The sequence below is a fragment of the Pelodiscus sinensis genome, chromosome 11, assembly GCF_052426305.1.
Source record: "Pelodiscus sinensis isolate ZL-2025 chromosome 11, ASM5242630v1, whole genome shotgun sequence".
Lineage (NCBI taxonomy): Eukaryota > Metazoa > Chordata > Testudines > Trionychidae > Pelodiscus > Pelodiscus sinensis.
Genome location: NC_143062.1, coordinates 18,046,167 through 18,072,333, shown reverse-complemented (window position 1 = coordinate 18,072,333; position 26,167 = coordinate 18,046,167). Strand labels below are relative to the sequence as shown.

General features: G+C 52.9%; 3 protein-coding genes across 10 annotated transcripts in view; all 3 read left to right on the top strand.

Moving 5' to 3' along the window:
* Positions 1-1,877, top strand: part of ATL3 (atlastin GTPase 3) — a 29,160-nt gene extending 27,283 nt beyond the window's left edge. For all 4 annotated transcript variants that reach the window (XM_006125053.3, XM_014574579.4, XM_089781160.1 and 1 more), the window contains exon 13: positions 379-1,877. In XM_006125053.3, coding sequence (XP_006125115.1) covers positions 379-465 — 87 coding nt within the window. In that variant the 3' untranslated portion in view covers positions 466-1,877. The remainder of the gene's footprint in view (positions 1-378) is intronic.
* A 2,967-nt stretch (positions 1,878-4,844) lies between these two features.
* Positions 4,845-12,070, top strand: LOC102459953 (phospholipase A and acyltransferase 3-like). 5 transcript variants are annotated; one of them, XM_006125051.5, is made up of 6 exons: positions 4,845-4,869; positions 6,227-6,350; positions 8,860-8,981; positions 10,553-10,655; positions 11,014-11,282; positions 11,792-12,070. In XM_006125051.5, exons 2-6 carry the CDS (start codon positions 6,248-6,250, stop codon positions 11,891-11,893), a joined length of 699 nt encoding a protein of 232 aa, XP_006125113.3. In that variant the 5' UTR covers positions 4,845-4,869; positions 6,227-6,247; the 3' UTR covers positions 11,894-12,070. The 5 variants fall into 5 exon arrangements, with proteins under 5 accessions (XP_006125113.3, XP_006125114.3, XP_075795234.2 ...); XM_006125052.4 differs by lacking the exon at positions 4,845-4,869 and adding an exon at positions 4,876-5,016; XM_075939119.2 differs by lacking the exon at positions 4,845-4,869 and adding an exon at positions 5,041-5,415.
* A 5,464-nt stretch (positions 12,071-17,534) lies between these two features.
* On the top strand, positions 17,535-25,061 carry LOC102459717 (phospholipase A and acyltransferase 3-like). Its single transcript, XM_006125050.5, has 4 exons — positions 17,535-17,694; positions 19,295-19,397; positions 22,976-23,244; positions 24,796-25,061. Exons 1-4 carry the CDS (start codon positions 17,692-17,694, stop codon positions 24,895-24,897), a joined length of 477 nt encoding a protein of 158 aa, XP_006125112.2. The 5' UTR covers positions 17,535-17,691; the 3' UTR covers positions 24,898-25,061.
* The last annotated feature ends 1,106 nt before the right edge of the window (positions 25,062-26,167 follow it).

Below are 26,167 nucleotides of genomic sequence, written 5' to 3'. Positions count from 1 at the left end.
GGCATGAATGGCTTGGTGTGTGGGAAAGAGGATAGTAGCTATTTAAAGGGAAGGTGGAACTGGCGAGCCAGGGAACTGACAAGTCCTATGGGCTGAGAAGGCTCAGTTCCACTGATAACATCATGACTGTGCAGTGTGGCTGTGGTACTGCAGGGTTTAGTAGCACTCACAGGACCAGAGCTGGAGATCCCCACAGAGGTCTTCCAGCAGTGGAAACGTGGCCACCCTTTCCCTTTGACCTCCCACAGAGCAGGTGGAACAGGAACTTGTTTCACACACGGAGAAGCGGTTTCACCCATTAGCCAGCGTGTTATAGTGCATATTGGGATATTCCAAGTGTCCCCACTAACCAACCTCTCTTCTGCACCTTTTCTCCAGGCCACTTCCCGCGTGGGCAATGCCACCCGGGCTGCTGTAGCTGACACATCGGGTGCAAGGGCTCCAGCGGACAAGAAAACCCAGTGAAGCCTTTGTGCCAAGGCCAAGTTGGGGCATCACAAAGTCCTGTGCTCCTGCTGCAGCTGGCTGGGTGCGGCTCCATGCCTCCAAATCTAGACTCTTCTCTTCTTTCATTCTTGTTTCTTTTCCCCTTCATCTTTTTTGCTTCCCCACCCCCTTTTTATTTTTTTTGCACTTTAAAAAAAAGACCAACTGCAGCTTTAACCTTCTACCTGTGCCAGCCAGTGCCTTGTCACAGAGATGGGGCAGCCGGACCCCACCAGACTTACATTCCTGCTTCTGGGAGTGACCCCTCTACTGGAGACCACATCTGGATCCCGGCTCCTTTAATGGCTACTTCCCATCGCGTGGGATCTGCTTCCCTCCAGCACGGGGAAGGGGCAAGTGTACGATCCCAGGCTCTGCCTCTCACTTTCTGCTCTCTCTGCTGTCTTCCCTCTGACCCAGCGGAAGCAAAGGATCCTCAAGGCCTGAGCAGAGTCACCCTTGCTGTTCCTCATTTTTCGTTGCTGCCCCTTGTGCCTTGGTAGAACTGAACTGTCATTGGGTCTCATGGAGACGAGGGGAACATCCCTCAATCAGCTGCTGCCTTAGGGTTGGGTGGGGATGGTACCAAAAAATACACACACACCCATCCTTCCCCCTGTCCAAAAGAGCCTTAGCCAACAGTGTGCTGTCCTGCCCTGCCTAATGTTGGCCAAGGACCAGCGAGCCCGTGATATGATTCTGGTGCTGCCAGCCAGCCTGGGCTCCTTAAGCAGGACCAACATGCTTCTAGTGAGAGACTCCTGCCAGTCTCTCCATCATGGACCAATGTGGCCTATTCATTTTACAGCCACACTTTCCTCCTATCCAGTGTGAAGAGCCCACTACCCCAGTTTCAGTTTTGGGGCAAAACCGAGCTCTGCTCAATGGAGATGCGCCCAGGGGGTCCTTTGTGCTGACAAACCCGCTCTTAAGTAGTCTTGTGCTGCAGCTCAGTCCCACATGGCATAGCTGTTGAAATGCAGTGCTGCTCACGGGGAGAGGTGGGGGAATGCCCTACTGAGCACCATGTGGGAGACTCCCTTTGTTAACATCTCTTGCTGAGTGACCACTCACCTTAGCCCTTGTGAGTAGGGAGCTTTTGCCATTGGGGTATCACACTGTAAAATCCTTAGTCTCTTGTTGGATTGTCTGGTGTCCCTTTACCAGGACCACTGATACCATTCGCCAGCCAAGCATGTCATGGCCTCCCCTCTCCACTGCGATCTGGCTGGAGTCAGTCAGGCAATGCCAGGATCTGTGATGTAAACCAGGGGACCAGATACCACCCATTCCCGGTCCAGTCTGACTCCAGCCCCTCCACCCCACCAACCCTGAAGCACTTGCACATTCCTGCTCATGTAAAGCACAAGAATAAAGCTCATTCCATTTCATGGTCACAGCACCTTATTTGGGAGGGAGTGGGGGTTATCCCTTTCCCTGGGAGGCTCAGTGCCTCTCTCTGTGTCTATTGTCCCTTGGCTGTTTGAGGCTTGTTCTGCTGGAGACTTCCTTGGCTCATCAAAATTCTCACCAGTGTATTGCCTCTGTCCGTGGGCCTGGACTGGTATTGCAGGCATCAGTGTGCGGGGGGGGGGGAGGAGGGGGGGATGTTGAACTATCTATAGTAGTGGTTCCCAATCTGTTCCAGATGGGACCCATTTTGACAATTCAGGAAGACTTAGTGACCCAAGGCAATTAAACAGGGTGAGGGGGGGTAGAGCCACCCCCAGCAACCCTTTTGAAATGTAATGGTGACCCATAGGTTGAGAAACCCTGATCTATAGCCTCTTTTTGAAATTCCTCAGTCCTGTAAGTATCTGAAGTCACCTTCATGTTGCCCACTTGAAGCCTTCTCTACCACCTCCCTATCAAGCCATTCCCTACTAGCCCTGGCTAGTTCCCACCAGTTGTCCCCCTGAAGATGCCCTTCCAACTTGCCCCCGTAAAAGCTGTCTGCATGGAGTCCAAGAGAAGTACATGATGAGGGGAGTGAAATCTGCAAAGGCTTTAAAGAGGGTGGGAGTGAAACTTAGCTAACAGGGACCAACTGTGGCATCAAGATTCTTTGGGAGTGGATGGATGATTATGCTGGGCTGATTCCCCCACATTGAGTTATCTTTGGAAAAATTCCTCTCCCAGTGTAGAATTACCAGTGGCTTCAAATTGATTCCACTAAAAGCTTTTTTTTGGAGGGAGAAACCTTCTCCAAATGTTAAAAAGAAAACATTAAGTATTAAGACTATACCACTAAAGTCAGGCCCCTTAAATTCTCAGCTCTGCAGTGTCATCTTTCAGTTTCCATTCAACCTTTCAAACGACTGGGTGACCAGCTCCATGTTACTTCCTTCAGCAGGGGTGCAGTGTGGTGAGGTCACTGTGTCAAGCGAATGGTTGTCTCTGTCCCTAGAGTAGCAGCCCACTGCCTGCTAACCTTTTGGCACCTTGGGAGGAAGAATGCCCTATCCCCATTTTACAGAGGGGGGCTACTAAGACACAGTGGTGCAGTGTAGCCTAGTGGATACAGCCAAAAAGGCCTTCTAGTCCAGGTTTGCCAGTTGCCTGCTGGGTGAGCTAGGTAAAGTCATGGTCAGCTGAGAGTGCTTTGATCTCAATGGAAGCAAAGGGTTGGAGAAGATGGAGGGATTGGCATTACACACAGATCCAGTGGCTGGAAGCTAAAGCTAGATAAGTTCAGCCTAGAAATAAAGCTTCCCCAACAAAACAAGAGCTTGGCTGTGGTTAGTCATTGATGTCTTTGGGGCTATGTAGAATAGTGGTAGAGATGTAGCCGTGTTAGTCTGGGGTAGCTGAAGCAAAATGCAGGACAATGTAGCACTTTAAAGACTAACAAGATGGTTTATTAGATGATGAGCTTTCGTGGGCCAGACCCACTTCCTCAGATCAAATAATGGACGAAAACAGTCACAGCCATATATACCAAAGGATACAATTTAAAAAAATGCACACACATGAAAAGGACAAATCACATTACAGAACAGAAGGGGGATGGGGGGGGGGGGGGGAGGAAGGTGAATGCCAGTGAGTTAATGATATTAGAGGTGGGGAAGGGGAAATGTCTGTGAGTTAATAGTATTAGAGGTGATAATTGGACAGGTTTAAGTTGGGGGTTGTAGGTGATGACAAGTGGTGTTCTATTGTTGGTTTTCTTGGGTCTGTCTTGAAGTAGATGGTTTCTAGGTATTCGTCTGGCTCTTTCAATTTGCTTTTTTATTTCTCTGGGTGGGTAGTTGAGGTTTATAAATGCTTGGTAGAGATCCTGAAGCTTCTGGTCTCTGTCAGTGGGATTAGAGCAGATGCGGTTGTACCACTTGTCATCACCTACAACCCCCAACTTAAACCTGTCCAACACATTATCAATAAACTACAGCCTATATTGGAACAGGATATCATACTCAAAGAGGCTCTGGGAGACAGACCAATAGTCTCCTATAGACAACCACCTAACCTCAAGATGCTTCTTACCAACCACCACAGGACATACCACACTAATACCAACCCTGGTACCTTCCCTTGCAACAAACCCCGTTGCCAGCTTTGTCCACATATTCATTCTGCTGATACCATTATTGGACCTAACCAAGTGAGTTATAAGATCAAGAACACATATTCCTGCACATCCAGAAATATAATCTATGCTATCATGTGCCGAAAGTGTCCGTCTGCTATGTACATTGGACAAACATCTCAGACACTTCGCCAAAGGATTAATGCCCACAAAACAGATATCAGACAAGATCACAAAGAGAAAACAGTTTCTTGTCATTTCAACCAGAAAGGACACAGTCTCAATGACCTGCTAACCTGCATCCTACTTCAGAAGACATTCAAATCTGCACTTGAAAGGGAATCCTCTGAACTGGCATTCATGCTAAAATTCGACACCCTCCGCACAGGTCTTAACAAAGACCCCAACTATCTTACACATTACAAAGATAGCTTCCCCAATTATCACCTCTAATACTATTAGCTCACAGACATTTCCCCTTCCCCACCTCTAATATTAACTCACTGGCATTCACCTTCCTTCCCCCCCCACATCCCCCTTCTGTTCTGAAATGTGATTTGTTCTTTTCATATGTGTTCATTTTTTTAAATTGTATCCTTTGGTATATATGGTTGTGACTGTTTTCTTCCATTATTTGATCTGAGGAAGTGGGACTGGCCCACGAAAGCTCATCATCTAATAAACCATCTTGTTAGTCTTTAAAGTGCTACATAGTCCTGTATTTTGGGGCTATGGTGGATTTTCCATCTCCGGGAGCGTTTGCATCAAGACTGGAGCTCTTTAAAAGCGATGGGTGGGACCTTTCTGGAGAAATCCTTGGGGGAGGGTCCTTGCTCTGTGCTGCGTGGAAAGTCAGGGTGAGCTGCCTGCAAAATCCAGCACTCAACCTGGATGTAATTTGGTCCATGAACTCAACGCACGCCGGGTCCGGCGGGGGGAGGCGCTTTGGCTGCCCAGCCCCACAGTAGCCGGCGACCTGGGGCCCCCATGGAGTGGGGGCGATGGTTAGCGAACAACAACGTTACAGCAGACTCCGGCTGCCACGATGGGCGGGGGGTGGCGCGCGGCATGAGCCTGGGGCCGCATCCCGGGAGTCCTGCTGGGCGCGTCCAGCCTGCTCGGGCCGCCCGGCGCTGCGCCCCGGCCCAGGGCTCGTGTCCGGCTCACGCGCCTCTCGCCACGGGCCCCAGGATGCCGGGGAGCGACCGGCTGGGCGGAGCCCCTTCGACCTCACGCCCGAGCTGCTGACCAAGCGTCAGCCCGGGCCCGCTGCAGCCTCCAGCCGCATGACGCACCCGCAGCAGCGCGCTGGGCGCGACGCCCTCTGCCGCCCGGCCCGGAGGAGAGGATCGTCGGGGGCTCGCCTGGAAACCTGCCCCGCGCTGCGGTCCTGCGGCAACCCAGTGCGCAGCAGTCCGGCCCCCCCGCCGGGTTCCTACCGCCCTTCGGGTCTGGCCCTTGGATCCGCGCCCCCCCTCCCGCTCCTATTTCTCCCCGGATCTGCACCCGCCGTGCTCCTACTGCCCCTAGGATCCACCCCCCCCCCCGGCTCCTACTGCCCCTAGGATCCACCCCCCCCGGCTCCTACTGCCCCTAGGATCCACCCCCCCCCCCGGCTCCTACTGCCCCGGGATCTGGCCCCTGCTGTTCGTAGGCTCCTACTGCCCCTTGGAGCCCAGCGCTTTCCCGGGGTCCCACTATCTCCCCCCTCCTCCTGTCCCTCAGAGCCACTCATGCCTGTTCCTTGAAGTTTCTTCCCCCCCCCCCCCCGCATCCACTTTAACCCCTGCATTCCCTCTGCTGCTCTTGTCCCTGCTCCCCTCAGACTTCGAGCCCCTTCTGCCTCTGGGACTTGTCCCCACCACCACTAGGACCAGCTCTCTGCTGGTCTCCTAATACCCAGGTGTAGTGATCTGCTTCCCCCCCCCCCAAGGATCCAAGCCCCAGTGGCTCCTAGTGCCCTATCCTCCAGGATCTGCTTCTTCTAGGCTCCCCACCCAAGCTCCTGACCCATTTGTGAACTGGCTGCCCAGGGAAAAGATCATTTCCCTCTCCTGCAATAGGTGCTCAGGCTGGGCTCTCACACTCCTTACTAGAGCCAAGCGGGGGCCACTGGCTGCACCCTGGAAATAGGTGCCTTGCTGCATGGTAACGCCAGAGCCAAGCTAGTGCCTGGCAGTTGTTTATTAGAACCACTGTTCTCTTTCACACCAGGCAAAGGAAGCATCTGGAGTCATGGAGCCAATAGAAAAACCGATTCCTTCCAGACCCCCCCACACGCTGCGGCAAAGCGAGCATGAAGCACTGCCTGGGACGTGTCTCACGTTGGCACCACTGGGTAAGTAGCAATGGGAGATGTGAAGAGGCAGTGGTGTCTGGCTGTAGCGTGATTCCACAGTCCCTTGCTTGTGCAGTGTAGCTGGACATGCATCACACCCTCATGTGACTGGGTGGGGAAGGAAGGGTGTTTGGGGGGGAAAAAAAAACAGCCAAGATTCTCCCCAGGGGCTCAAAACTGCACAGTGAGGGCTTAGACAGCTCCCATTATCCATTCTGGAAGCATAAATGGGAGAAGCACAATTGGAACCCCCAAGAAACTCTCCCTTGGTTAGCATGCAACTGCTGTCTGAATTCTTGACAGGCCCATCTGCCCCCGCTGGCATAGACACTGGATCGAAGATGTGGTGATTCTTCATGCTCTAGGAAGCCAGGTGTAAATTACAGTACCCTCTAGGCTGCTGTACACCCCCCCTTCCTAGTGTAAAACTATGGGAAGTGCAGAGCAGATTTAAAACCTCATCTGTGTGCCCCCAATCCTGCTCCATAGCTGACAATCAGACCAGCTGCGTTTAGACTGGCATGATTTTGCGGAAATACTTTTAACGGGAAAAACTTTTCCGTTAAAAGTATTTCTGCAAAAGCGCATCTAGATCCGTGCCAATCTAGACGCGATTTTGCACAAAGAAAGCCCTACTCACCATTTTAGCTATCGGGGCTTTTTTGCGCAAACCAGTTCTTCCCTGTCTACACTGGCCCTCTTGCGCAGGAGGGCTTTTTCCAGAGCATGAGCATGAAAGTATTTGCGCAAGAAGCACTGATTTTGTACATTACAGAGTCAGTGCTCTTGCGCAAATTCAAGCGGCCAGTGTAGATGGCTGGCAAGTTTTTGCGCAAAAGCAGTTGCTTTTGCGCAAAATCTTGCCAGTCTAGACGCACCCACCATGTATGTACAATGCAGACCATGGAACAGGGTGGGCAAAAGGACCAGATCTGGCCCACCAAGCACATTGATTCAGCCCATGGGGGCTCTGCTGCTTCCCCCCACCAATCGGGGGCGTTTCTTGGGGGAACCCTGCCTTCAGGGGGTCCCTTATTGTGCCTTCCTGAGGCAGGAGCCTGGTCCATTCCTGGGGCAGTCTGTGTTGGCTATCCAGCTGTTCCCAGGGCAGCCAGGACTCGAACACACCACTGTGCTCCCCAAGCAACTGCCCTATCCCCAGGGACCCCCTGAAGGCAGGATTTTGCATGCTCCTCCACCCCCGTACCAATCAGGGCCTGGGGACAGGAGAGCACATGAAGCACCCTGGGGGCGGGGGGGGGGCGCAAAGGAGAGAAGAGGGTAGAAGGAGGGGAGGAGGAGAATTCACACACTGCCCCCAGGCCAATCAGCTGGCAGTTGACTAAGTGCTGCACTCCCTTGCAGGACTGGAGCAGGGAGCCAGAGACTTCGTGTGCTCCCCCTCCACAGGCCCCAATTGACCTGGGGGAAGCAGGGGGGAGCATGCGAAGTCTCCTTCTGCCACCAGAGGCATGGGTACCTAAAGGGAACTGCCAGCTGTTCAGAACAGCTGGTGGTTCTCTGGGGGGCACAAAGATTTTACATGCTCCTCCACCCTCATACCAATCAGGGTCTGTGGGTCAGGAAGCACTGAAGTGTCCTGCCCCTTCTACCTGAGGCCCTGCCCCTTCGCAGACCAGGGCTTCTAAAAAACACCCAACCCTGAATTTTTGCCCCCCTCCAGTCAAAAATTATTGCCCACCCCTGCCATGGAAATACTTGTGATACAATGGGATACAGCCTCACCTTGGATCAGGGATGAGCTGACCACCAGATAAATGGCAGGGGGAGGAGAACAGTTCCAGGTCCCCTCTATGTTAATTTCATCCCAGCTCGTGTTACCAGGGGCAGTTCGCTTGAATGGCTGGGGATCTGGCTGAACTGTCCTGTCTCTGCTGCTAGGACAGGGGGGGGAGCTTTTTTGGGGGTTGGAGGCTGCTGACCCACAGAAAAAAAAAAACCTATTGGGGTCCACACAAGTGAGAAGCAAAAAAACCCACAAACAAACCAGCCTTCACTGACATGGCCCCTGACTAAGAAGCAGAAGGTCACTCCCCACATTTCCCCCCCCACCCGAGACTAAAGGGGCCCAGGCTGGTAGATTTTTTTGGTGGTTCAGCACCGTAGTGGGGCGGTGAGGGGCTGGAGCACCAGTGTTGGCCAATGCTGGGGGGGTGGGGAGCTCTGAGCCTCAGGGCCAGATCCAGCCCGCTGGCCTTACATTCCCCAAGCCTGTGCTAGGTGTACCAAATACCAGACTTCCCCAAATCCGGCCTGATCTTCCCCTAGGGCTCTCTCCTGGCCTTAGCTTCTCCCTAGGTGTTTTCTTCTACAGCAGTGAGATATAAGGTAGAGCAAGCTGCATGGCCCATTCAGCCCTGACTTACCATGGTAACTCTATTGTGATGCACTTACCTGTTATGACTAGGAAGCAGGCTGAGCCCCCACTCAGCTCATGACACCTGTGGGCTGCAGTCCAGCCTCAGCACCCATCTCTCTGTCCCTGTAGGTGCATCTGCAGCAAGCTGTGGCTCTGCCCAGTCTTCTTTCAAGACCCGGCCTGGAGACGACGAGATGAAAAGAAGCCTTAAAACAGAGACCCACAGCTCCTTGAAAACATGCCCTTCCATTGTGAGCATTGTAGGGGCAGATGGGGACCAAGCAAGCACATGCAGCTCCCACCATGCTCTTACTGTGTGTCTGGGCAGCATCTATGCCTGAGATCCTGGATGCTACCACAGCAGAAATAATCAGTACTCCTAATCAGTCATAATTAAGTAGGCCATAAACAATTAGGCTTTTACCCTGCTGCCCACCATTTAAGTGTCTGGGTGCCCACCCTGCAAAATCAATGACAGCAGGGGTCTTTCTGCCACTTCCTCCCATACTTTTCCCCTCTCCTCCCTGCACCTCAAATCAGGGTCTAGCACCGTGAAACCCTGATGTCTGTGCATTGCCTGGCACACAATGGGGGGGCCTTGATCACAGTGGGGGGGGGGGGGGGGGGGGGGGGGGGGGGGGGGGGGGGGGGGGGGGGGGGGGGGGGGGGGGGGGGGCATGTCTGTGTAGTGCCTGACAACTGAGGTCCTGATTTCATTCAGGACTGAGATCAGTGTGAGGCTAGGCTTAGGTTCTGCACAGGCCCCAAGTGAGATCGCTTCTGCCCCAAAGCAGGGGAAACAAAGAGACCAGCTCATGGCAGAGCTGGGGCAAGGACACAGGTGTCTTGAGTCTTAGCCAGTTCATTACCCACTAGGGCACCCAGTCTCCCCTGGGAAGCGACCAGCGGCTCCTTGAGTCTGGAATGCAGCCAAGCCCAACCCAGAAAAGATGTGCAATGGAAAGGTTAGATCAGTCGCAACTTGGCCCACCCCCTCCCTGCAGTTGGAGCTGAGGTGGAATGGCTTTGCCCTGTATCCTGCAGCCCAGGGCTTGCTGGCTCCCATTTTGCTGAACTTGTACATTTTTCTCCCCTCAGCTTCTGGCATTCCTCCAACCTCAGCACTTTAGCCCATTGTGTCTCTCCCCCACTGCTGGGAGGCCCTGGTTGGGGCACCTGGCTCTAATGGATGTAAACCTCAGACACTCCAGCTTGAACACTTTGATCCAGCAAGTTGGGAAAGGAAATAGGGCTCAGTATTTCCCCTTCTCTTCTCCTCCCACCTCCCAGGCTGATGTAATAATCTAAAATCAGCTGGCTCTTACACAGAGCTTGCAAAGTGCAGTACAAAAGAGGTCAATACCATCAGCGACAATATAAATTGGGAAACTGAGGCAGAGCAGGGACACCACTTACACCAGGTCACCCCACAGGCCAGCAGCCAAACTGGGAATAGAATTTAGGTCTCCTGATCCGAAGCCTGTGCTCTGTCCACTAGGTCACACTGCTTTGGAGAAAGCAGGTTAGTGGGTGGGAATGGGGTGGTATCCCTGTAAAGGGTCAGGAAGCCTCTTGTGGGGCTCCCTGTGTTCTGACTTCTCTTTGCCCCCAGCCTGCACATCTGATGGTGTTGCTTTTTGCACTGATTGGCACATCTTCAGCTTCTGTCACAATCTTGTCACCATTTCAACAGTCTAGCCTCACACCCATCATGCTTGGAGTCGAGACTGATCCCCTGAACGAGTCACGCAGGACGTCCCTCTTCATTGTGCACCTGTGCCGGGCCTGACCGTAACCTCCCACCCCATTCCCTCCCCTGCAGGCAGAGCTGGAACCAGGGGACTTGATTGAGATCTTCCGCTTCGGATACCAGCACTGGGCCATCTACGTGGGAGACGGCTATGTTGTTCACCTGGCCCCCCCTAGTAAGGCCTGATTTCACCAATGCCTAGAGCAAAGTGCTACCCCCTCTGCTCCTTTAGCATGTCTGCTGCAAGGAATGGTGGAGCAGGGAGACTTGAGACAGAATTAGATTTGCAGGCAGTGGGAGGAGAATGGTTAGAGGAGGGGGGCTGGGAGTCAAGATACTTGTGCTTTGTCCCCAGCTTTGAGGGGAAATGTGGACTAGTGGTAAGAGCATGAGGGTAGGGAGCTCAGAGCCAGGACTCCTAGGCTCTATCCCCAGCTCTGGGAGGGGAGTGGTGTCTAGTGGTCAGAGGTGGGGGTGGGAATTGGCGTCCCCGAGTTCCATTCGTTTCCATTCTCAGCGACTCTCATCCCAAGGTGAGGTGCCTGGAGCAGCCTTTGCCAGCCTGATGGCCACCCTGACCAACAAGGCCCTGGTGAAGAAGGAGCATCTCCAGGATGTGGTGGGGAGGCACCGCTACCGGCTCAACAACAAGCACGACAGGAAGTTCCCCCCACTGCCAGTGGGGAAGATTGTGCGGGCCGCTGAGCAGCTGGTGGGCCAGGAGATGTCCTACAAAGTCACCAGCGAGAACTGCGAGCACTTCGTCACGGAGCTGAGATACGGCGTGCCCAGGAGCGACCAGGTGCGGGGGCTGGCTCCTTGTCTTCCTGGCAGGGCTCCTGGGTCTCTTCCCAACTTTGGGAGGGGAGTGGGCTCTAGTGGTGAGAGCAGGGAGTCCTGAGTCAGGCTGTTTGGAGTCTCAGCTCAGCCCAGCCCCTGATTCCTTGAGCATCCTGGGCCAGTCACTCTGAGTGTTTCCACATTTAACTGGTGCAGGTGGCTCTGCAGCCCACTGCTGCTCTGCAGTTATCGTCCCTCATTCTTCCAGGGGGTTTCTCATTTGCAGAGCCCCATGTGCTTTACAAAGCAGGCCAGTATGACTACCCCATTTTACAGATGGGGAAAACAGAGGCACAGAGTACAGGTGGGGGAGTGAATCACTATATATAGAGCTGGGAATACAAGCCTGGTATCCTTACTCCCAGTCCTGTGCTCTAGCCCCTAGGCCCCATTGCCTCCTGCTGCACTGGTAACAGGCCAGGGTGTCTGACTGTCCCCTCATCCTGATTCTCTTCCTCTCTCGTCTTACAGGTGCGGGATGTCTTGGTGGGGGTGAGCGTTGCTGGGCTCGGGCTGGCTGCCCTGGGCCTCCTTGGGGTTGCAGTCCAAAGAAGAAAACGCCAGAACCAGTAACAGACTGAGTGGATCAGTGGGATTTGGGTTTTTTTGGATCCAAGCAGAAGAGACTTTGCAGCTGATTTGGGGGTGCGCTAGGAGCTTTGTATGTGTTGCTCTGTCCTCTACAGGGTTAGCATCCTCCCCACCCCCTCACCAGCACAATAATAAAACCAGGAGATTAGTACAAAGTCACCACGGTCACTGCCTGCCTGTGGGGGTTTCAATCAAAGGGGGGGAGCCAGCCTATGCTGGGGTCTTGCCACCCTGGGGGTACTGTGTGGGGAGGTCGGGGGCTCTAAGGCTGGTCTCTCTTGCCAGGGGTTGATCTTGGTTCTTTTGGGTCAAAGTGGGAGCTGCTGGCTACAGATGTATGGGAAGATCTTGGCCACTTCTTTGTGAGCCTACATCATGTCCCAGGCCCTGAGGTGAAGGGAGGGATTCCCAGGTCCAATGGCAGTGGCTGAGCTGGTGGGAGGAAGGTGGTGAGAATCCCATGTCCAGTGCAGGGACCGAGCCCTGGAGGGGAGGTGGGGGAGCTCTGGCTTTTGGACTAGCTCACCTCTAAATAATCAAGGGTCACATGTTCAAAAGCACTTAAGTGAATTATGAGCCAAAGTCTTGTTGAAAGTCATTGGGACTTAGGTGCTTTTGAAAAGGTCCCCCCTTGCCATCTCAAGGCAGCTCTCCTGGTGCCCCCACAGCCATGCAAAGCCCCAGATCAGCGGGCGTTCTAGAATTAATGCTAGCTGCTAGGGCTGCCAACCTTGTGATGGCAGAAAACCCAGCACCCTTGCCCTGCCCCTTTTCTGAGGCCCTGGCCTCTGGTCATTCCATCTCCCCTCCCTCCATTACTGGCTCTCCCCCATCTTCACCGGGCAGGGGATTGGGATGTGGGAGGGCAGGCTCTGGGGTGCAGGAGGGGCCACGGGGGGTGCAGAGCTCCAGGAGGTAGATGGGAAGGGGAGGGGGTCAGCGGTTGGCGTGTGGGACAGAATGAAGAGAGCAGGCTCCAGGTAGCGCTTCCCTCAGGTGGCTCCCGGAAGTCGCCGGTATGTGCCTCCAGCTCCTAGGGGCCAATGGGAGCTGCAAAACCAGTGCTTAGGACTAGGGACGTTCGAGCTTAACTGACTAGCCAGGTAACCGACATGATGATGCTTATCTGTTAGGCTGAGCTGGCTCCTGGGGAGGCAGCTTTGCTGCAGCAGGGCAGTGATGAAGCCTCCTTCCCAAGAGCCGGGCAGGCAAGTATAAAGCTAAGCTTTGCAGCAGCTACATGATTACCATATTAAGCGCTTTTTAACATTCCTACTTGGGCCACACCTGCACTGCAGGCAGGGGCAGTGTGCAGAGCCTCCTTGGCCACCCTGTGCCATGGAGCTGCGAGGACATGCTGGCTACTTCTGGGAGCCACGCAGAGCTCACCACACTTGGTCAACCCAACTTTTAGCAACCTGGTGAGCACCAGGGTCCCAGGTGCCTAGCAACCTTAGATTGTACCCCGATAGCTAGAAGCCCCTGTAAGGATTCTGGCCCCACTGCTCCAGGCACTGCCCAGACTCCAATGGAGATGGAGGCCCCATTATTCCAGTGGCACAGCTGCAGCTGAGTGACCCCTCATGGTTGCTCACCAGACTGCTGGGGATCCAAAGGTGTTTAAGTCTTCGGAGCAGGGGTGGGATCCTTTTTTGGGTCAGGGGCCACTGACCCACAGAAAAGTCAGTTGGGGGACCACGCACGCACACATGCCTCACTCACACAGCCTTGGACAGAGAAGCAGAAAAGCACTCTGCACACACACCAGAGTTGGGAGGGGGCAGGCTAGCAGATTTTGTGGACCCTCCAAGGCCCTGCGGTGGGAGCAAAAATGAGGGGTTCAGTATGTGGGAGGGGGCTGCCAGGAAGCAGACTTAGGGTGTGGAATCTGGGTGAGGAGGAGGGTGCAGGAGGCAAAGAGGGGGTACAAAGGCTGGGTAATGAGAGGGGCACTTACCTGGCACAGCTCCCCAAGGACATACATGCATCTGTAGCTGCCCACTGCTCCCAACTGTTCCTATTGGCTGTAATTACAGCCAATCAGATTGATGGGGGGGCTGGCATGCCAACACCAACTCCCCAATCAGGGAGCAGAAGGAAGAAGAGAAATCTCAAGCCTCCAGAGATTATACCCAGCCCCAGTCTTGGGGTCCCAATACACACTTGCCTGGTGCAGACCCTCTATCTAATAGCACCTGCTGAGGGCTATAATCACCCAGCCTACAGCCCAGCCCCTGGAATCAGCTGACTCCCCCATAGTATAACCACATCCTCTCCCAGCACCCACATTGCAGGTTACAGTTCTGCAGTCTCACAGGTCACATGGTGAGTGTAGCAAAACACACAGATACCGTGCAAGGGAACCCACAACACTACACACCTCACTTAACCAGATGCAAAAATCTACAGCAAACAAGAAGCTCACCCTTCCTGCATTCAGCTGGACCAGGTTCCTCTACCTCCTCAGACCCCTGCTACAGAATCTCCATGCTTGAGCTAGCAAAAAAGGCTAAAGTCCACCCCTTGATCAGCCTCCCTATACCTGCCCGGTCCGGCTGTCAGGTGACTCCCTCCTCCTGCCTCACCCTGCACAGGTGATCCTAGGCCCAGGTGATTTTGTTGCCAGGCAACCTTGCCCTGATAAATCTGTTCAGCTGGCTCAGTGAGATTTGGTTTCAAAGCTTGGGCACTTAAGCCAAGGGTGCTCCTTCACCACCAGCTGTGAGGGATTCAGCCTGATGGAAGGTTACAGCCTAACTAAGACGGTAAAGAATCCTGCCAAATATCCACAGAGAATGCCCCTATCAAACAGAGTCTTATGCTGCATATACAGAGTCCTCAGACCTTCGCAACCACCCCCTACTCTGAAAAGTTTCTGACCTAGATAGCCACCCCTAGCACTGCATGCCTGGCACATTAGCCCCGACCTTGGTCAGGGCCTTTACAGCATTTAGCATGATATGGGCCCTTAGCACGGTCAGGCCCTCTGGTCAGTACTGTAATTGAAACCCTAAAAATGTCTCTCTCCAGCGACTGTAACTTTCTTACTAGCTCAGATGTCTGGATTCAGTATTTCTGATGTGACTGACTTCCCCAAATAACACTTGCGCTACATCTACACTGCCTCTTTTTTGCAGAAGAGGCAATGCAAATGAAGCACACGTTAGCATCTTCTCATGCTTCATTTGCATATTCTCTTCCAATGCTTTTTGTGCAAGAGATTTTTGTGCCAAAAAATCTGTGGGTCTGTGTTGTGCAAAAAAACTCTTTTGCACAAGAACCTGTAAACATCATTTTTTGAGGAATAAGGGTTCTTGCACAAAAGGGATTTTTTTTGTGCAAAACGGACCCGTCTACACTGCTTTTTTTTTTGCGCAAAAAGCTCTTCTGCAAAAAGCATCGGAAGAGATTATGCAAATGAAGTGCGAGAAATTGCTAATGAGCGCTTTATTTGCATTGCCTCTTCTGCAAATAAGAGGCCATGTAGACGTAGCCGTGGATATGGTAGGTATGCAATTTGTGTTGGATATTGGTACTTGGGGTACATAACCAGGGTGTAGGTGCAATGAGCTGGTTTTATGTCTGAAGATAGCCTTGGTAAGACCCACCTTGCCATGCTGCCTTCTGCTCTGTTGGGCTTCCTTTAAAAAGGATGTTGAAAAATTGGAGCAGATGCAAAAACGAGCCAAAGAAATGATTTGAGGACTGAGAAAATACCTGTCCGGAAGAGACCTGGGCAGCTTGCTCTGTTTACCAGCTCCAAAAGCAGATCAAGCAATGACTTGATCAAGGTGAGTAAGTAAGTGTCAGATGCTGGGGCATGAGTCAGACCAGTGAGCAATTGTGTCACTGCCTGTAATAGACTCTGGCATGCCACAGAAAGCTGCTGCTACTTGTGGCTCCTTGCACAGGACACATACCCAGCCCGAACTCCCTGTATAGCTTGCTTTCAATCCCGTTGTATCCAACAGCTGCCAGCAGTCACCAGACATGCTCTTGCCTTTCCAGCCTTGGCTGATGTTAGCAGGTGACCTCAACAAACACCCCAGTCCCAAATGTTCCCAAACCCCTCTGCTCTGAAATGTCCAGCCCTCCCCTGCAACAGCCAGAAGAATAATACAATCCATTTTCTCCTTTAAAGAGACAAAAACCAACAACTTGCCACATCAACTGGGATAGATTAACAGTACAACAGGTTTATTAACAGAAGAAGACAGGCTTTTCAGTGAATCCAAGCATAAGAGATAAAGATAAAAACAGCTACAAGCCAATAAAATGCATCTAGAAGTCTAAAGCTTGCTCTAGCATTGGTCAAGATGGTTTTTCTCACCCCCCACTCTTCCAGCAGCATCATGGCTAACACCCCCATGGGACAGGTTCTTCTCCAGAAGCCCCAAAATGCTGGTTCCTTTGTCTACTTAAGTGAAAAAGAAAGCTTGGGCAGTACTAACAGGAACCCCAACCCTAGCACCCTACCCATAACAAGCCTAACTATAGGATGGAGACCCCTATCCATAGGAGCCCAAGCCCTAGCCAAGTATCCTCAGGGTTCCTATAGGCATTGTAGGAGGTTGTCTGTAGGCGAGGATTGGCCTGTCCCCCAAAGCCTGTGAGAACTATGGATCATTTTCCAGGCTAGGTTGTAGGTTGTCAACGATGTGTTAAGAGGGGGTTAAGCTGGTGGCTGTAGGTGTTCTTGTTATTTTCTTTGTTGGGCTTCTTGTCTTGAAGAAGCAGATTCCTGGGTACTTGTCTGGCTCTGTCAATCGGTTTCTTCATTTCCCTCTCTCGAGGTGCAAATGCACCTCTTTCTTTGATCACACAAGGCGGGTGAGCAGAAGGACTCGACCCTACCTGCCAGTGGAACACCACCCTGCTCTGATTGCACAGCTTCTAAACCAGCCAGTCTGTCCAACCTGTTGCCAGTTCAGAGCTAGTGCCCCCAAAGGGGATTGGCCTTGTATCCCTCCCTCATCCCTCTGAATCAGCCAGGCCTCCTGCCGTGGGGCCAGGCTGGAGCTAGCATCCCATGGTGGGGACAGCCCCCCCATCCTGCTCCCTACCTTCCTGGACCAGCCAATCCTGCTCTTCTCGTGGTTTTAACGAGAAGAGCAGTGTATGCTAAAGGACAACAGCTCGGTCTTGACTATAGAATTGGCTACAGAATTATACAGGAACTATCCTGTTCAATATCTCACCTTTAAAAACTAAGCAAGACAGTGCCTGAGTGATGTTGAAAAACACAGTAGCCCATACCCTGAAGCAGGGGTCTGATATCTTAAAAATATGTTAGCGCCTAGGTTTTGAAACCCTTACAGTGGTTTCAGTGACTGTGATTAACACACTGTTAAGAGTAAATTTAAACATAGGATTTCATTATAGTCATGTGATTTCCCCATGTCTAGAAATGGGTTCTATGCACTAGGGAAGCACTAGTGGAGCAGGTTGCGTTCTGAATTCCTATGAGCTAATGGGTGGGGAGTGTTCAGGTCAGGGGACAGGCTATAGAGGGTTGGGGGTTTACTCTGACAGGCTAACTCATGTGAAAGCTCCAAATTGCCTTGTCATCACCACCATGTGACAGAGACACTTTTTGTGTGTGTGTGAAATTAGTAAAAGCACAATCTATTTCCTTTATTTGCTCTGTGCTGCCGGGTAGACTCTGCCCCGCAGAGAAGTTCTTAGGCTCCAAAGGAAAGCAAAAGTGAAATTGCAGTGCGGAGGGGAGAAGCGCAGAGAAAATCACTCTGCACTCCAGCACTGCGGAGACGGCCCTGACGATGGTGAGTAGCTTCTCACAGAAAGTGCCCAGGACAAACCCCTCCCAGGCTCTGGGTGCTTTCGGGCAGTGGCTTGCAGCCTTTCCAGAATATTGTCCTTGTCCCAGGAGTCTGCTCCCAACTCTGGGCAGCGGGGGTGGACCTTGGGTTCAGCTCCACCACCCACAGCTGAAGCCTGTCACTTAGCTTCCTGGGGCCCCTGGGGCCTGGTGACTGGGCAACTGCCCTGCTTGTCACCCCTAATACCAGCCTTGTACTTGTAACCCCCCTAAATCTATGGCCCTAAGTAGGGTTGCAACCTCCAGATTGAGAAACACCTAGCACAGAGCAGTGAGAACAAGCCCGTTAGTCTGTATGGACTTCGCGAGTGCTTGTCATGCAGCCGGTTGTAAATCTGGGCAACTAGGCAGATGAGTTGCTGTACCCCCCCCCCCCGCAAGAGCACGGTGTACCCCCAGGTACCTGTACCCTGCTCGAGAGTCTGCACGGTGGGTGGGAGTGGGGTGGGAGTGGGGGGACCGACTCGTGCGAGTGCTGCTTGAGAAGCCACCGTGCCTAAAACTAGCCGGGGGGCCAACGTGGCACAGGCGGTGGCTCAGGCTAGCCACCCAAGCACAGACCTAGGAAGTCAGGCAGGCGCGGAGGCAGCGGCTAGCCTGAGACACTGCTCCTGCTGCGAGCCACGGTGCTATTTTTAGCGCGCCTGCTGGAGCAGAGCTAGTGGGTGACAGTTTCCCGGTGCAGACACCCCCTTTACGTGAGCTTGGCTCCGCGCCTGGGATGGCCGCTCTAGGCGCAGTTTCTTAGAGGAGCTGGGGGAGTCGCTCGCTGGGGATCTCTCACCAGACAGCGGCTCAGAGTCCCTGGGGGTGCCTGGGGAGCAAGTGCTCCAGTAGGGAAGCCATGCCAAGTGCCTCCTGAGGTGGGGAGAGGAGCGCCTGCCCCTGACTGGGGGGAAGCTGGATGGAGTCCGATGGACAGCTCTCTCCAGGTCGTCTTCAGCCTGCTCTGGCAGTCCTGCTAGTGTGTGTGTGTGTGTGGGGGGGGAGCCAGTGAAGGGTGGTGAGTGGGGTGGGGGGAGCAGGGAGAGATTATCAGGGAACAGAAGGGACTCGATGAGGGTGGGTTTGGCAGAGGGATGGGCAGCGCCAGCGGCGGGAGCGGGGAGTGTTAGCAAGGGAGCTGAAGGACAGTGGGAGCTAGGCATTACTGGCAGCAAAGGGACCCAGTGCGTGGGGGTTCATGGGAGCAGGGGAAGCTGGCAGGGGGGATTAGCAGCATGTGGGGGACCCCTGAGGGGACTAGTAGACAGCAGGGGACCAGAGGGCAATGGGGGAAGATTAACAGGCGTCGTGGGGAGGAAGTGAGGGGGTTTTGTGGGAGATCGGGGGGGCCGAAAGGCTCAGGGGGAGCTGAGTTGTGGGTGCTGGAGGTGTTTGCAGCAGTCAGGTTGGAGACAGTGTAGGGGGGATGGGCAGAGGAGCTGGTGGGAGGGATAAGTAGAGGGAGGCAGCGAACGGGTTTCGGAGGGGTGAGAGGCCTCAGAGACAGTCGTTGGTGCTTCCTTTGAGCATTCAGTTTAATCTGGCTCTCACTCCCGCAGGAGGAACCAAAGCCTGGGGACCTGATAGAGGTTTATCGCATTGGATACCAGCACTGGGCCCTCTATGTAGGAAATGGTTACGTCATCCACCTGGCCCCACCCAGTAAGGAATGGCCCCTCAATGAGCGGGGAGAGGTGCTGAGCTGGCGAGGGGAGGTTGGACTGGGTGGGGAGGAGCTGCTGGGCATGTCAGTCTGGGACAAGTGGGGGGGAGGGCTCCATACCAGACTGGGGGGCGGAGGGGGATACACCCACTGTGATCCAGCAGGAAATCCATCCTGGATTGTCATGCATCATTGGGGGTGCCTCCATTTACTGGGGCTGTCTGAGTTTCTGAGCCCTCGGAAGTTGGGTAGCAGGACATGGGGAGACTGGGAGGGATGGATGGGGTGTCTCAGGCTAGGCAGCCCCATAAATTGAGATACCCCTAAAACCACTGGTTACCTGTGAAAACATCTGCCCGTGCATCTGCCCAGCCAAGCCTGACACTCAGATGGCCCCACCATGGCCCCCACCCCCTGGTCCACCTGGTATGCATGGGTCACACTCCCAGCCACTGCCTTCAGGGACAAAGCTGAAGCCTGTGATGTGGGAGAGGGGAGCAGTGTGCTAACTCAGAGATGGGGACAGATCTGGCTGGGGTAGGAGCTACGGGATGGACAGAGAGAGAGAGATGGATGGATGGACTGAGGGGATGTATAGTGATGAAAGAGATACATCAACAGATATGTAGCTAGATATGAACATGTAGCACTGAGTAGATAGAGGGCTGTGCATAGAATCACAGAACACTAGAACTGGAAGGGATCTTGAAGGCCATCAAGTCCAGTCCCTGCCCTCACAGCAGGACCAAGCATCATCTAGATCATCCCTGACAGGTGTCTGTCTAACCTGCTCTTAAATATCTCCAATGACAGAGATTCCACAACCTCCCTAGGCAATTTATTCCAGTGTTTAACCATCCTGACGGTTAGGAAGCTTTTCCTAATGTTTAACCCACACTTCCCTTGCTGCAGTTTAAGCCTATTGCTTCTTGTCCTATCATCAGAGGCCAAGGAGAATATTTTTTCTCCCTTCTCTTTGTAACTTGAAAACTGCTACCATGTCCTCTCTCAGTCTTCTCTTTTCTAAACTAAACACACTCAGTGTTTTCAGTCTTCTCTCATAGGTCATGTTTTCTAGACCTCTAATAGCTTTTGTTGCAACATTGTCACACTCTTGACTTACATCTAGTTTGTGGTCCACTATGTCCCCTAAATGGCTTTCTGTGGTACTCCTTCCTAGACATTTTGTATGTGTGCAATTGATTGTTCCTCCCTAAGAGGAGCACTTTGCATTTGTCCTTTTTGCACTTCATCCTATTTACTTCAGACCATTTCTCCCTATTCCCCAAAGCACTTGCAACCTCTCCCAGCTTGGAATCATCTACACACTTTATAAGCGTACTGTCTATGCATTTATCTAAATCGTTGCTGAAGATATTGAACAAAACTGATCCCTGAGGAACCCCACTTGTTATGCCCTTCCAGCATGACTGTGAATCATTAATAGCTATACTCTGAGAACAGTTATCCAACCAGTTATGCACCCAACTAATAGTCACCCCATCTATGCTGTATTTCCCCAGTTTATTCATGAGAATAATATAATCATAGAATACTAGGACTGGAAGGGACCTCGAGAGGTCATCGAGTCCAGTCCCCTGCCCTCATGGCAGGACCAAATACTGTCTAGACCATCCCTGATAGACATTTATCTAACCTGCTCTTAAATATCTCCAGAGATGGAAAGTCCACAACCTCCCTGGGCAATTTATTCCAGTGTCTGACTACCCTGACAGTTAGGAACTTTTTCCTAATGTCCAACCTAAACCTCCCTTGCTGCAGTTTTAGCCCATTGCTTCTTGTTCTATCCTCAGAGGCCAAGATGAACAAGTTTTCTCCCTCCTCCTTATGACACCCTTTTAGATACTTGAAAACCACTATCATGTCCCCCTCAATCTTCTCTTTTCTAAACTAAACAAACCCAGTTCTTTCAGTCTTCCCTCATAGGTCATGTGCTCTAGACCTTTAATCATTCTCGTTGCTCTTCTCTGGACCCTCTCTAATTTCTTCACGTCTTTCTTGATATGCGGTGCCCAGAACTGGACACAATACTCCAACTGAGGCCTAACCAGCGCAGAGAAGAACGGAAGAATGACTTCTCGTGTCTTGCTAACAACACGCCTGTTAATGCATCCTAGAATCATGTTTGCTTTCTTTGCAACAGCATCACACTGCTGACTCATATTCAACTTGTGGTCCACTATAACCCTTAGATCCCTTTCTGCCATACTCCTTCCCAGACAGTCGCTTCCCATTCTGTATGTATGAAACTGATTGTTCCTTCCTAAGTGGAGCACTTTGCATTTGTCTTTATTAAACTTCATCCTATTTACCTCAGACCATTTCTCCAATTTGTCCAGGTCATTTTGAATTATTACCCTATCCTCCAGATTAGTTGTAACCCCTCCCAGCTTGGTATCATCTGCAAGCTTAACAAGTGTACTTTCTATACCAATATCTAAATCGTTGATGAAGATATTGAACAGAGCCGGTCCCAAAACAGACCCCTGCGGAACCCCACTTGTTATGCCTTTCCAGCAGGATTGTGAACCATTAATAACTACTCTCTGAGTACGGTTATCCAGCCAGTTATGCACCCACCTTATAGTAGCCCCATCTAAGTTGTATTTACTTAGTTTATTGATAAGAATATCATGCGAGACCGTATCAAATGCCTTACTAAAGTCTAGGTATACCACATCCACCACTTCTCCCTTATCCACAAGACTCGTTATCCTATTAAAGAAGGTAATGTGAGACTTTATCAAATGCCTTACTAAAGTGAAGGTATACCATGTCTACCACTTTCCCCTTGTCTACAAGGCTTCTCATTCTATCAAAGAGAGCTATCCAGTTGGTTTGACATGATTTGTTCTTTACAAATCCATGCTGACTGTTACTTCTCACCTTATCTTCCAGATACTTGCAGAATGATTCCTTAATTATTTGCCTTATTGTCTTTCCTGGCCAGAAGTTAAAATGACTGGTCTGTAGTTTCCTGAGTTGTCCTTATTTCCCTCTCTATAGATGGACACTATATTCTGCCCTTTTCCTGTCTTCTGGAATGTCTCCTGTCTTTCATAACTTTTCAAAGATGATGCTAATGGCTCAGACACCACGTCTACCAACTCCTTGAGTATTCTAGGATGTATTTCATCAGGCCCTGGTGACTTGAAGACATCCAACTTTTCTAGAAACAAGGAGTCCTGTGGCATCTTAAAGACTCACAGATTTATTTGGGCATAAGCTTTTGTGGGTAAAATCCACATCATCAGATGAATTGGAGTGGACATTACAGGCATTCATGTGATGAATTGCATTTTACCCACAACAATGTATGCCCAAATAAATCTGTTAGTCTTCAAGGTACCACAGGACTTCTTGCTTTTACAGGTACAGACTCTGACATCTCAGATGTGAGTCCCTGGCAGGCATTATACATCCTGGGATATCATGAGGAGGGAGGTGTGGACAGAGAGGAATGTATGCAGACTGGAGGGATAGAGAGGATGTATGGAGGGTATAGAAAGATAGGGGTGTCTACATGATTGGATCACATGGACATTTGCCACCCCAGGTGAGTTTGCAGGAGCTGGTTCTTCCAGTATCATGTCTGTGATGACTGACCGAGCCATGGTGAAGAAGGAGCGTCTCCGAGACGTTGTTGGGCGAGACAGGTATAAAGTCAACAACAAGTATGATGGGAGATGCTCGCCACTGCCTGTCAGCAAGATCCTCAGCGAGGCCGAATCTCTGGTGGGCCAGGAGATGGCGTACAGTGTCACCAGCCAGAACTGCGAGCACTTCGTCACCAATCTGCGCTATGGCCAGCCTATGTGCGACCAGGTGTGGGCAGGGGCCCCTCGCGTGCTTTCCCGGAGGGTGGGCTTGGTATAAAGCCACATCTCAGAGCTGCTGATGGGGGAACAAAGAGGGCAATTGCCCAGGGGCCTAAGCAACTTTAAAGGGCCTGGGACTCTCGGGGCTGCTGCTGTGGTAGCTGGGAGCTCCCTGCCACATTTAAATTGAGACTGTGCAGTGTGGTGGCAGCTGAGGGGGAGGGGGAGCCCCTGGGTTGCTCTGGGCTTCCTGACATATTTAAATCACAGCCATTTAATAGCTGGCTGGGATAGCAGCAGCACGAGGCACCCAGGACTGCGGCTGGGGGTGGGGGGAGGGAGGCAGCTATCCCAGGCTCTTTAAATGTTGGTGCAGCTCGGGCAGCAATGAAGGGCTGGATGGGGGCAACCCCCTCCCCCTTTTGCAACAATCCCCTCCCCGCACCTTGTTCAGGTACTTCTGTTGGCAGCCCAGCTACACCTACTTGGTCAGGGTCTGTGCAGCGCATGGCACAATGGGGCCCTATCTCACTCATGGTCAGGGCGGCGCCTGGTAGACCTGGGCCCGGATCTTGGTGTATAGCTGCTGCTGTGCCCCTATAAGGGGGATGTGGTCCTTGTGCTCGTGTTAGAGCCCTGGCGTCGCCCCAGCTCACGGGCCCAGCCTTTGGATCTCACATGTTTTGAAGCAGCTCCAGGCACTGCTTCTGGCCCTGGCCTTGTGGCATGTGCCCAAGGTACAGCGGCCGTTTCTGGCACCCCTCCCTGGGGTCATAGGACTCCATAGCCCAGCTGCCCTGGGTCTCAATACTAGTGCTAGCCCCCCTCATCTCCCCAGTAGCTTATGTAGCACCCAGTCGCTCCACCCCCTTCCCAGAAGCTTCACTCGGATTTATAATTTAACCCCCTGGAGACGGTATGGCAGGCAAAGAAAGGAACTTAACCACACACTCCCTCTCTCCCTCCCTCCCTCTCCTACTTGGGAAGCACACCGTGCTACAGGCCTGTGGTTGAACACTCACCACCTGAACACAGTCCCCTCCCTCAGAGCCCTACCCACCCCTGACGGTCTTGGGTTCTGGCCAGTGTCATCTGGGGAGGCCAGAGCCCCCCTGCTCAGACTCCTGGTTCTGCAACGGCCTGGCCCCTTGGCTATAGCCCATTGCTTTGTAAAGCCTCTTGTCTTCTGATACCTCTTGCCTGCCTCTCTTCGCACACTGGGCTTTTCCATGCTCTGGTCCTGCTGTGTGCTGATGGGCACAGAGGCTGTTAAGCATCCATGACAAAGAATGCCACAGTGGTGAGGAAACTGAGGCAGGGAACGGTGTGTAGGCGGGCTCATCCTTAGACATGCACGGAATACACAGCTGGATCGGGCACAAGTCAATCTGGCTCCGTTTGAGCTTCTCTAACACAGTCTTTCCGCCCACAAACGGACGGTCTAATCTGTACAGTTCCAAGGGCAGCTTGTGCTCAGCAAAGCCAGTGGGCCTGGACACCGTCCCTAGACCAGGGCTCCCTGGCAGCTAGCTGACTGGCTCCCCTTTCTGTCCTGCAGGTCAGGGAAACCATGACGACGGTGGGGATCGCTGGGGTGAGCCTGTTGGCTCTGGGACTCATCGGAGCCTTTGTTACCAGGCCCAGGCACCAGAAGCAATAGCATGGACTCCCCTCTGAGTCCCAGGCCCAGAACTACAGCTGCAGGGTCCTGCCAGGAGCAGGCTGGACTTGTCAGCATCTTCCTGTCATATGTATATTTTCTGCTACTAGACGTTTCCAAAATAAATTAACCTGCCCTCACATGCCGCCTCTGCCTGATCTTGCCGGTTTCACCTCGGCGTGGGGAGTGGGGGACTGACTCAGATCCCCGTAAATACCCACCTTGTGGGGTGGATTGTGGTGCTCTCCTGGTTTGTCCCTTTCCCAGTCACTCGATCTTCTCCCGCTCCACAGCTGGGCTCCCTCTGCCCTGAAGGGCAACTCACTTGCCACCCACGGAGCCGAGAGCTCAGCCGGGACCACCCAGGACATGCAGGTGGGGGGTGGTCCTGGCTGAGCAGGGACTGGCGAGGGTTGACAAGCCAGCCAGCTAGGGTTGCCAGATGGCTGAAACAAAAATACCGAACATGCCCCCCCCCCCCCAAAAAAAAACACCGGGAAAAAATTTTGTTGAAGGAAAAAAAGGGGGGGGACCAAAGTTGTTGAGCAAAAACAAAACAAAACAAAAAAGACTCAAAGAACCTGGGTCACTGCTAGGAGTCCAAAAAAAACAAAAAAAACAAACAACACAAAACCCAGAAACTCTTCATGGTGGGGGGAGGAGGACTGGCCAGGAAGGGAGCGGTGCTGGCTGGGAAGGGGGGGCAACAGGGCTGGCCGGAGGAGATGGAGAGACCAATGGGAAGCAGGGCTGATCGTGGGGGCGGGGGGTTGGGTGGAAAGGGGCTGGCCACAGGATATCGGGGGAGGGGAGACCAGCCAGGAGGGGGCGGGGCTGGCCGGGAGTAAAGGGGGGCGGGAAGCACAGCTGGGAGGAATCGGGGGCCGCGGCGCTGGCCAGGAGGAAGGGGGGGCCGGAAGGAAAGGGGGCTGGGAAGCATGGCTGGCGGGGTGGGGGGTGCAGCGGCACTGGCCAGGGGAGATCAAGAAGAGGAATGGGCCGGTGGGAAGCAGAGCTGGGGTGGGTGCAGGGGGGCTGGCTGGGGACGATCAGGAGGGGAAGTGGGGGAGGCCGGGAAGGGGGGGGATGAGCAAATTGGCTGGCGGGGAGCGGGACTGACCTGGGCACTTGCTGCCTGGCCTGCACAGGCTCCTGGCGACGCATGAGCGAGGAGGAGGCTTCCCCTCCTCACACTCAACCGACTGAGGGCTCCTGGCGGCAATTGCGGCCCCGCCTCCCAGCCAGGACTCCCAGCTGCTCCCCCCACCCA

Coding starts and splice junctions, on each gene's coding strand:
- LOC102459717 (XM_006125050.5), top strand. Junction 19,398..22,975: donor CATCCACCTGGCCCCACCCA/GTAAGGAATGGC, acceptor TTGCCACCCCAG/GTGAGTTTGCAGGAGCTGGT. Junction 23,245..24,795: donor GCCAGCCTATGTGCGACCAG/GTGTGGGCAGGG, acceptor TCTGTCCTGCAG/GTCAGGGAAACCATGACGAC.
- LOC102459953 (XM_075939119.2), top strand. CDS start 5,299: ATGACGCACCCGCAGCAGCGCGCTGGGCGCGACGCCCTCTGCCGCCCG. Junction 10,656..11,013: donor TGTTCACCTGGCCCCCCCTA/GTAAGGCCTGAT, acceptor TCTCATCCCAAG/GTGAGGTGCCTGGAGCAGCC. Junction 11,283..11,791: donor GCGTGCCCAGGAGCGACCAG/GTGCGGGGGCTG, acceptor CTCGTCTTACAG/GTGCGGGATGTCTTGGTGGG.